This window comes from Fukomys damarensis, unplaced genomic scaffold (assembly GCF_012274545.1).
Source record: "Fukomys damarensis isolate Sample0158 unplaced genomic scaffold, DMR_v1.0_HiC HiC_scaffold_2, whole genome shotgun sequence".
NCBI classification, from domain to species: Eukaryota; Metazoa; Chordata; class Mammalia; order Rodentia; family Bathyergidae; genus Fukomys; species Fukomys damarensis.
Window position 1 is genome coordinate 7,597,410 of NW_022900914.1, and position 11,459 is coordinate 7,608,868.

The 11,459-nt window shown below is 42.0% G+C and overlaps 1 protein-coding gene across 2 annotated transcripts in view; it reads left to right on the plus strand.

The window, feature by feature from the left end:
• The first annotated feature begins 18 nt into the window (after nucleotides 1–18).
• Nucleotides 19–11,459, plus strand: part of Hadhb (hydroxyacyl-CoA dehydrogenase trifunctional multienzyme complex subunit beta) — a 37,435-nt gene continuing 25,994 nt past the window's right edge. Inside the window, exons 1-3 of one of the 2 annotated variants that reach the window (XM_010604833.3) lie at nucleotides 19–116; nucleotides 8,168–8,242; nucleotides 8,351–8,395. In XM_010604833.3, coding sequence (XP_010603135.1) covers nucleotides 8,176–8,242; nucleotides 8,351–8,395 — 112 coding nt within the window. In that variant the 5' untranslated portion in view covers nucleotides 19–116; nucleotides 8,168–8,175. The remainder of the gene's footprint in view (nucleotides 117–8,167; nucleotides 8,243–8,350; nucleotides 8,396–11,459) is intronic. The other variant, XM_010604834.3, reaches the window with a different exon arrangement.

Here is an 11,459-nt window from a genome sequence, read left to right on the forward strand (position 1 = left end):
GCCCGTAGGCGGGGCCGGGGTCCTTTCCCGACAGGACCCGCCCCCTGCTCCCCGCTGCCTGGTCACTAGCGACGGAGTCTTGCTGCGAACCGGAACGCGGGGAGCTGAGGTGAGAGGTACGGGCGTTCGACTTTGCGCCTGGCCTTTTCGCGAGAGCCGGTCCCACTTCTTTCCCGCCCGCTGCGCCTGTGCGCGTTGGCCACTTCCCCTCCCTGAGTGACTCGAAGTCGAGGGGCGCAAGGAAGCTCCTCGACCAGGCCGGCACCAACCACAGGGCGGCCAGTAACCGGGACTCGCATTGTAGCATAGCTCCGGGCAGCCGTGTCCCCTTTCTTAGTTTATACCCCGCAAATTAACGAACTCTTTGCGTGTGTGCCTACTACCCAGGACGGTGTTGGAGTTTTTGTTGTTGCACCTGCTTTTCTTATAACCCAGCCGGTGGCTATTGAAGTTCAGGAGGGCGTCACGGGTTTAGCCTGAATTTTGCTAAACGGTGCTGTTAAGGTGTGGAAGGAGCTGGGACATCCTGCAGTCGGCTTGGTGATCTGGTGATCAGGGCATTCTCTTAATTCAAAAGGAACCTCATGCCGTCCTCCGACCCCCACCCGTGTGGAAACTAAACAATGAATGCATGAATCGGATTTCTACCCAAGGCCACAGGTGGTAGAAATAGGCTTGGAGCCCGAGTCTACATCTAGTCAAGGGCTGTGCTTAACTTGGTGGCTGTTTGTGAGCTCGAAAGATGGGCTTGAGTCCTGGAATAGTCGCTGTTTTAGAAAAAGAAAAGCAACATTGAAAACCTACAGTACCCTTGACAGCTTCACATTATTTTAATTCTCATGGTCCCAGAATTAGTACCATTTGTACTTTTTAGATGAGGTTTGGGAGCTTCAGGGAGATTAAATTTTCTGGTCTATGGCAAAGCCAAGATTCAGACATAAATCTGACTCGATATTCACCAGATTGTTCTGCAAGAGAGAAAACAAGAAATGGCAGGGAAATTGAGGCTGGAAAATGACAAGTGCGGAAAGAAAGAGAGTGTTCTGTTTTAAAGTTTGACTCAGATCTTCCTCTCACTGAGAGCACTTTAAACAGAAACTGGATGACCACTTCTGAGTAAATTGCAAAAAAGCTTCTTGACCTTGCAGATGTTTACAATTCAAAGCCTGTATCTTGGCCATGTACTATTCTCTGGTGCACCTAATTTTATGTATCGCTCATTATGTACATCAGGAGTGGCAGACTTTTTCTGTAACGGGCCAACCAGTACATGGTTTAAGTTTTGTGGGTTCTTTTTGTTGTGTGACATGTATTTTTTGTTTTGTTTACAATTCTTCAAAAATATAAAAACTGGGGGTAGGACTGTAGTTCAGTGGTGGATGACTTGCACCAGGCCCTGGTCAATCCCAGCACAGCAAAACAAACAAAAACAAAAAGAACAACCACCAAAAGATTAGTACCTGTTTATCCTTTCCATATACTGACTCATAGCCTCATGGACTTGTTCTGTCACAGAATGGTGTCTTACTATGCACTAGTTCTACAGTTTGCTGCCTCTTTTTACCCCTGTGGTTCTGGGGATTGAACCTAGGGCTTTTGCACCCCCATCCCTTAAAAAGGTTTTTTCATCTTCAGACAGGGTCTCACTAAGTGACTCAGTTGTACAGGCTGACCTCTAACTTGAGATCCTCTTGTCTTAGCCTCCCTGAGTGCTGAGACCGTGTGTGTGATATATTATGGATCTTTCCATGTCAGTATATACGAGGGCTGTGTGTGTTTAAATAAAAAATTACAGTAAAAAGCTCATTGGCATCAGTCCCCTTTAAGATACTCCGCCTTGCTTATCCCATCTACCTTGCCATTTCAGAAGCAGTTCTGGAAGCCCTCTTTCATGAATGTCTTTACAAGGTATGGATCAAAAATACAGTGACTGCTGTGGTAGGGTGCCCTCCACGATAAGCAGGTCATAAAAACTAAAGATGTGTCCCATCTACCTTTTTCATGGTTCAGGTACCTGCAACTTGTAGCTCTTCATCAAAGTCAAAATGACCACAAAAAGTAGAGGCTTTGAGTCAATTCAAGACATTGTGGCAGCTGTGACACAGCAGCTAAAGACACAGAAGAGTTCGAGGCCAGCCTGAACTACTTAGTGAGATAATGTCACAAACAAACAAACAAAAAAACAAGAGGGCTTCCAGAACTGCTTCAGAAAGTGGCAAAACTATAGGATAACTGTGTTCAAAGCAAAGGGGGAAGCTGGGTGTGATGGCGCACGCCTGTCATCCCAGCACTCAGGGGCCGAGGCAGGAGAATCAATATGAGTTGGAGGCCAGCCTGGCTGCACAGTGAGTTCAAGGCCAGCCTAAATAACATAGTGAGTCCCTATCTTGAAAAACCCAACAAAACAAAACAAAAAAGCAAGGCATAATTTTTTTTAAGGTTTTTTTTTTGTTTGTTTTGTGTTTTTTTGGAGACAGGGTCTCCTGATGTAGTTCAGGCTGGCCTTGAACTCATAGCAATCCTCCTGCCTCAGCCTCCTGAGTGCTGGGATGACAGTTGTGTACCACCATGCCTGGCACAGGGGGGATATTTTGAGAGATGTGGCAATGTCTCTTTTAGGATGATAAATTTTAAAAAAACATTCACTGTAATTTTTTTTTGGGGAATGGAACTCAGGCCCTTGAGCTTGAGAGGCAGGCGGTGGCATTCACTGGAATTTTTGATCACCAGTTAACATGTATATCATTATATTTCATTTTTCTTTCTACACTGCTGAAGAGTATTGCTTGGTACGATTTTGATACAATTTAAACATTTCCTGTTGAAATACATTTAGAATGGTTCCAGCTTTTCACAAATATTAACAGTGAACATCTTGAATATTCCTTACACTGGAGCCCTACATGTACAACACATGCTTTTGGGTTTTTTTTTGTTTTGCTTTTGTGATGGAGTCTTACCATTATGCCCAAGCTGCCCTTGGACTCACAGTCTTCCTGCCTAAACCTCCAGGGATTTTAGGTTTGTGACTCCATTGCTAGCTATACATGCGTTTTGAATATTTTTACAGGTTAGAGACGAATAAGATGAACTACTGGAGTCAGGAATTTAGTTTAAACTTTGATAAATAACTACAATATTGCCTTCCAAAAAATCCTTAGCAATTTATACTTTTTCAGTTAGTATATGGAAATGCCCATTTAAGTTAGATCTGTTCTTACCAGAATTGTATATTAACCATGTATTTAATTTTTGCTTATCCAACAACCTCAAAGTGATATCTTGGTTTAATTTTGTAAGTATATGTATTGTTAGTGAGATTGGACATTCAAAAAATCTTATTTATTTATTTGTGGTGGAAAGGATCCAACCTGGGGACTTGTACATAGTAGGGAAGTGCTCTACTGCTGAGCTACACCCTGGCTCTGAGCATTTTCATTTTTGATAAATTGCTCCTTTGCTCCTTTTTGCTCTTGGTCTATGTATCAGGAAGAAGCTACTCAGTTGCAAATAACAGAAAATTCAAACCAGTTGCCTTATTAAAGAGAATTTACTGGGCCCAAGATTTAGCTCAGTGGTTCCGCTGCCTACCTCAAAAGTGCAAGGTCCAGAGTTCAATCCCCAATACCAAAAAAAAAAGAGGATTTACTGACTCACAGAAGTGAAAACCACAGGGCAAGACAGGTTCAGACTGGATCTGCTGGGGCTCCTAAGATTCTCAGCCCTGTCTTCTTTTGGTGTCAGCTCTGCCATTAGGGTGGCTTTGTTAATGTTGGCCAAGTGCTGCAGCCGTGTCAGGTGTCGGAAGGAAAGATTTGTGCACTGGAATCCAGCAGAGGACTTGGAGGTTAGACTGAACTATTCCTGCATTGGTACCAGTGGTCAAGATGGTGCTGTGCTTGGCTGTTTTAAGCCTTGATTGCCTGACCTGGTGATCTTGGCAGAGAATGAGATAATTCTGATTGGTTAAACCCCGGAGCTTCAATCTCTTGTAACTATGTATAGCAACCAACTTGTGATGGGGTGAAATGCACACTAGAGTAAAAACTATGGATTCCATGATAAATTTTGCTGTGTTTTCTATCATTGGAAATAAGTTCGTTATGGATTATGGAATTAACCTTTTCTGCTTTACTTGTTACAAGTATTTTCTCTGACTCTCTTGTTTCTCTTTTAACTTGATTTTAGTATCTTTAAAATTTTTTTTAATTTGCAGGACTGAACCCAGGGAGCACTGAGGCATGTCCCTAACCCTTTTCATGTTTAAATTTTGGTACAAAGTCTCACTAACTTGCCCAGGCTGGCCTTGAACTTGAGACACTCCTGCCTCAGTCTCTTGCAAATTGGAATCACAGATGTGCAACCCTATACTAGGTTGATTTTAGTATCTTCTGCTGTATATATATTTGAGATGTTTATATAATCAGACCTATTGGTTATTTGACATCATGGCTTCTGGATTCTGTAATATGTATTGGAATCCCTTCTGTATCTATTATCTGGTATTTTTCCTAGTATGCTTATAATTTAAAATTATACATTTACATCTTTAATCCACTTGGCGTGTATTTTTACTTATGACATGTGCTATGAACTTAATTGCCCCAAGGGGTTAGCCATTTTCCCAGGAAATTTATCGAATAATCCATGTTTCTCGTGTTTGAAATGCTGCATTCATTATATACCCAATTCTCAGACAGAGAATGCTTCTAAATTTGACACGCCCTGTTCTGCTGATCCAGTTCATTTCTTCTGGGTGCTAGAACTGCTTTGTTTGAATTGCTGGTGCTGTGTAGGAACTTTTGATATTTCTTAGAGCAGGTGCTCCCTTTTTATTTTCAACATGTTTTGGACCATTTTTTTATGAGTCTTACTTCAAAATTGACCTTACTTAAGGGAATTTTTATACCAGGCCCTTGTGGCATTGTAAGTAGTTTCTGGAAGTGAAGAGGCTCATGTCACGAGTCCCTTTGTCTTCCTGGCCAGCGCCACATGAATGTCCCTGGGCTGATGAACCTAGAGCTTGGACTCTTCCATCTCATTCTAACCCCTTTGTTTGATATGTGAAGTTTTGCTCTTTTAAAACATCTTCCTTTTAGTCCTTAAAGACCCAAGAGAGGTTTGTATTATCTATTGCTGGGTGCCAGGTTATCCCCAAAGTTAGCAGCTTAAAACAGTATATGCTTGTCATCTCATACCGTTTCCGATGGTCAGGAACTGCGGACCGCAGCCAGCTTGTTCTAACTTTGGAGTTTCTCGTGAGATTGGTCTGAGTGGTGGCCAGGGATGTGGTCATTTGAAAGTGCACCTGGGTAGAGGATCGGCTTCCAAGCTCACTCACATGGCTGCTGGCAGGAGGCATCGGCTTCTCTGGATGCAGGCCTCTTCCTCAGACAGCTGGTGATGTGCCAGTTGGCTTCCCCCAGAGTGATCCGGGAGGGAGAGATGTGACAGAAGCTGCGGGATTTTTACAGCCTAATCTCAGAAGTGACAACTATTACTTCTGATCTTTTCTGCAAACCAACCGCAGAATAGTACAGGAGGCAGCTATATAAGGCTGTGAATCCCTTGAGTCAGAGATTTTGAGGATCAAGTTAGAGGCTGGCTACCACAAATCTTGTGTTCATCTTTCAAGTTAAAATATGTTTTGTTTTGTTTTTTTGGTACTGGGGATCGAACTCAGGACCTTGGGCTTGCAAGGTGGGCCTGGTGCCACTGAGCTAAATCCCAGGCCCTAAAATATGTTTTAAAATTAAGAAATTACTAAAAATATACAGTGAGAAGTCTTCCTTCATCCCTGTCTTCTAGTTACTCAGTTTCCTTCCTTCCAGTTAACAATTATTTCCAACATTTTCTTTGTTCTTGTGGGGATATTTTACAGTAATTCCAGGAAATGTATGTATCATTTGTGCTCTTTTGATTGAGCAATGGCATACCATATACACGACTTTGACCTTGCTTTCTTCCCTTAATGATACAGCTTAGAAATGGTCCGTGCTCTTGGTACATAATCATTTCCTCTTACACTTGTATGGTACAGTATGTCACTGTGGTAATGTGATTAACTGTTTGCTGTCACGCTGACAGCATAGGTAATGTGTATATCATCTGGGAAGTAAATTCATGGAAGTAGATTTGCTGGATTAAAAGTTAGGTGAAGCAGCTGGGCATGGTGGCACACGCCTATAATCCAGCACTCAGGAGGCTGAGGCAGGAGGATCTCTGTGAGTTCAAGACCAGCCTGGGCTGCATAGTAAGTTCCAGGTCAGTCTCAACTACATAGTGAGACCCTGTCTCAAAAAAAAAAAAAAAATTAGATGAAGCTTTTGACAGATATAGTGATACCTCAGTTGTCAGACTCAATTCATTCTAAATTCATAATTGAACACGAAGAAGTCTGAGAACTGGACACTTTTTTCCCATAAGAAAGAATGGCGAACCAAGTAATTTGTTCTGAGGCCCCCAAAATTACACTTATAAATTCATTTCTCTGGGACTTTAACACAAGGTTAACAGTCCTAGGTTGTGTAGATAACACAATAAATATATTACATTAAATGCCAAAGCACAGTGCAGCAAATAAAATTGGTACAGGTGCTTTACCTTGACTTGGAGGCTTCCTGGCGTACTGGAAGCTGGAGATAAACTGGAGGAGGTGGAGAAACGTTACTTTTTAGGAGCGTCTCCTTCCATGGTGACTGCTGGCACTACAATTTTTGGAGTCTTCTCTCACCCTTTCTCACTTAAAATTTGTCTGGGTGAGAGCGGCACTTAGACGGAAGCGTCACCCCATTGGCTGCGTGACTCGCCCTGTGACCCCTCGGGGTTTTGCAAGTTGGATTTTCCATTGAGACTACAGCAGTTAGGAACGCTGAGGAGATTTTTTTCAATTTTTGCAGATTGAGTAGCAGAAAGTTCGATCTTGGATCCAGTCGATGACCAGGGTGCCACTGTAATTAATTACCAGGGGTCCACGCAGAGACGCGCCAGTTCACACCTTCAGCGGCAGTGTTTATGCGGGCTCTTTTCTGCTCGGTGCATAGCAGATCTTTGAGTCTTTGCTAAATTGACAGACAGCTATGTTTGTGAGATTTTAATTTGAATTTTTCTTACTGAAGCTCTTTTCGTACACCTAAGAGCCATGTTCTTGTCTTTCCTTTTCTATGAACAGTTTGCTTTTATCCTGTGCCATTTGCCTGCTGGTTTCTTTCATACTGATTTGTAGGAGCTCATTATTAGGAATTTAGCTTTTTTTTTCGAGAGGCAGGAATGGTTAATATATTTGAAGTATTTAAAAATATATAGGGTTTTATATGTACTTTAAATTTTAAAAATTATTTGAAACAATATCAAGCTTTAAAGAATGTTGCGGGTGCAGTACTGCAAAGTTTTTCTAGTAGTAGTTGGGAGTAATTGCTGACAAGACGTTTGCCCATCCCTGGGTACTTTAGTATCTATCTCCTTCAAATACAAACATTCAACAAAGCCTTCTATCTACCTAATCACAGCACAGCCAGCCTTCGGGGTGGAGATTAATACTGCTCATGCCAAGCTTTGTCTCTGCTCCCATTTCCTGGAGGAGCAGAGCACTAGGTTTAGATCTCAGCACTGCCTGGGTTTAAATCTCGGCACTGCCACTTACTAGCAGTGGGTCTTTGGGCAAGTCACTCGGTCCTTCTGTGCCTCAGTCTCTGTACCTCTTACACAGGGCGTAATAATCATGCCCACTTCTAGGCCATTGTAAGGATGAGATGACGAATGCTTAGAATAACGGTTGGTATAACATGCATTCTTATTCACACAGCTATTACAGTATTATTAGCAGAACAAGAGTTGATAACAGATGATGATTTTTTTTTTTACAGTATTGTGAATTGAACCTGGTGCGTCAGTGCGTGTTAGGCAAGCTCTACTACTGAACTATATGCCCAGCCCTTTTTATTTTTTGAGACACGGTCTCACCAATTTGCCTAGGGTTGGCCTGAAACTTGGCATTTCCCCTGCCTCAGCCTCCCAAGTAGCTAGGATTACAAGTGTGTACCACTATGCTTGTTAAACTTTTTGGGTGTTTTATAGTAACTCTGGTTGAGGTTATTGGAGAACATTCACTGCATAGAAGCTATAAATCGCTTGCCTAACCCAGGATATATTTTGCTCCTCTTTTCAGATTTCAGAATGACTTCCATCTGGACTTATACTTTTAAAAACCTTCCCAGTGCATCAAAATGGGCCCTCCGATTTTGTAAGTTTATTTTTTCTTTCTTTTTTAAGGTTATATTTGGATAAATAAGTATTTTACAGACACATTGAATGGTATTGCTTTTTGTAAAGAGTTTATTTTGTCTTTCAGGTGTAAGACCTCTGAGCCATTCCCCCCAGCTACAAGCAGCCCCAGGTATAGAAATTTATAAAATATTCCTCATTTAAATGTTAGATTCTGTATCTGTGAGTTCTGAATGAAAACCAATTTGCTAATTCTATCTTTTTATGATCACCATGAACATCACTATAAATCTTGAATTAAAAACTTACCGAGCCAGTCAGTGATGATACTGTGTAGTTTAATCTTGAGCTTAAGAGGGCCAGGGATTTAGCTCAGTGGTTCTGGCGTCTGCCTCACAAGCACAAGGACCTGAGTTCAATCACTGGTACCAAGAAAAAAAGAGCCCAGCGGGGTCATAAGGATTCCACAAATCTGCCTAGTCATTTTATCTACCTTCTGGCTGTCAGTGCTAGAGTTGATTAGCTGACATATACTCTTTGAGACCTTTGTGGAGATAAAGTTAATGTTTTGTTGTTGTTGTTGTTATTGTTGTTGCTGGGAATTGAACTCAGGACCTTGTGCTTGTGAGGGTGGCACCACTGAGCTTAATCCCTGGCCTAGTGTTAACTTTTAAAGTTTGCTTTTTGTGATAGGCTACACTACTGAATGTCTTCTTACTCCATATGCAAGAGGGCTCATTTCTGACCTAGGAGAGAATAAGGAAATAGTAAAAGAAGGCTGGTCAGCCAGTGTGATATGAAAGAGCAAGGGAATTTGTTGGGTTGATGTTTGGACTCAGTGAACCGAATCACTTTTGCAGAACCTGCTTTAGGTACTTACCTTCACTGGTCAGTGCTAAAGATACCCTGACAAACCCTTAACATCGTTTCCCTGCCTAGGTTTTGTATTGACCTATGCCTCTGATTTTTCCATTATGGTATTTCTACTTACGTAATAACTTAATAGAAAAAGGACCTTCCAGAGTTCAGAAAATTTGTACTCTGTTCCAGCTCTCCCTCTTCCTGGGCATTGGGACCTTGGACTAGTTGTCACCTTACTTCTCTGTGCTTTAGTTTCCTCTAAAAAAGAAGTCGATTCTGGTCTTGTCAGCCTCCTATAGTTACAAAGATATCTCAAAACCCTTTGAAAACTCTAAAACTCAATGAAAGTTTAAGATGCTGTTGTTAGACTGCTTTCATACAGTTCTCAGAGATCTGCAGCCCAGTCCCAGCCAGAGCAGTTTGTGTTGTGTAAAGTCCTGTAGCCTTTGTTTGCGTTCCCTACTAGAATACAGGTTTCCACAGGTTTCCTTAGCCCCACTGAAGATCACTCCTTTCTCCTTTCACCTTTTCCCTAATTGCTGTGTTCACTCATGCCTTTGCTTTGCAGCCACACAGATAGACCTGACCCTTGCCAAGTGGGGGAAAGGTTACTCTGAATATCAATAAGGAATTCGTTTGGCCTGTTCTTCATGTTGACCTATAGCTCCTTGATGTCTCTTCTCTCCAGCAGTATTGTAAGACCTCAGGAGATTTAGGTTGTTTTTGTCTTTATCGTTGTAATACATACCCCACTGTTGGTTTGTGTTGACACTGGTGATGAGTGTGGCCAGAAGGCCTCTGATTAGACAAAGGAATGTGACCGGCTGATTGAGGGCGGCCAGTGGGCTGTGCCTGTCTGAGCAGGTTTGAGATGCAGTGATTTCATAACCATACAAGTTGTCTTGAAACTTACGTGAATATCCCTGCTTGGTGAAGGAATTAGATTAAAAGAGAGTACAAGATGTATTGATGTTTTCAGTCATCTGATGAACTGTGCCTGATGGAAATTTTAACTGATTGGATGATTATATATCTCTTTATACCTCTCTCTATATTCTCTGTCTCTCTCTCTCTGTCTCTCTCTCTCTCTCTCTGTCTCACACACACACACACACACACACACACACACACCACGGACACACAGAGTTAGGAACCAGTGTGTATGGTGAAACAGGATGACAGTCTTTTGTGTATCTGTTCAATACATAATGACAAATATTTTTGTTTGGGTTTTTTTTTTGGGTACTGGAAATCGAACTCGGGACCTTGCGCTTGCGAGGAAGGAAGCAGAACCATTGAGCTAAATCCCTGGCCCCATAATAACAAATGCTATTTTAAAAACTATAGAACTAGCTTAATTACTTTATAATAAGCTAAATAATTTAGAATGGCCAAGTTATGAGGGAAGGTTTTATCTGTAGGAGCTAGAATGTGAAATAAACCTGAGAGATGCTTAGGAAATGGATAAAATGGAGCCTTGCAGATGGGAGGGTTCCTGAGGCCAAGTGAGCAGAGGCAAGGGCCTGCAGGCTTGGTCATCTTGTTGTGCTTTTTAAAGTATTGGATAATTCAGATGGAACTAAGCTAAGTAAAGCAGGAAATTCATTAGAGGAATAAAGGTAAGGTGTGTGTGTGTGGACGTGGGAATTGAGTCTCACTGAGCCTACACCTCCAGCCCTTTTTTATGTTTTATTTTGAGACAGGGTCTTACTAAATTGCGAGGGCTGGGCTCAAACTTGTGATCCTCCTGCCTCAGCCTCTTAGAGTTCTAGCATTATAAGCCCAACAGGAGTGAAGAATTTGAATTTTATGTGAAAATGGTATGAAAGGAACATGTGGGTAGTTCTTAAAAAGCATAGGGACATGATGATGCGTCACCTGGTGTTTCCTCTCATCACTTTATTCTTTCCAACTTTAGTCAGAGTAATCTGAAAATTTAGGGGCCTGCTTACGGTTCTCCTTCTCCTTGAGGATCGAAATATCTGCCTGTGCTGTTCTTCCTGCTGCTCTTCTGCCTTTGCTATCATACACCATGTCTGTGTTTTCTTCCCCAGGACTGAGGTCGAACCAGGCCTTTCAGTTCTAGGCAAGCAGACTACCTACCACTCAGCTGTATCCCCAGCCCTGCATTATCTCTTGGTTCTCTCATTGCCTCACAAAGTTGCCTTCTGCCTCATATCTTCTCTGCACTCTGTGTAGGGAAATCACAGCTAAGTGTGTTTTTATTGTAGGTAATGGACTCTGAAGTTAAGAATGATTGGCTTCTTGTGTACTGCATGTGGGAAGGTGCTAGAAATCAAGCAAGCAGCTCTAGGGGCCACTGCTGTTTTCTCGCTCTTTTTTTTTTTTTTTTTTTGTTTGTGGTACTGGGGATC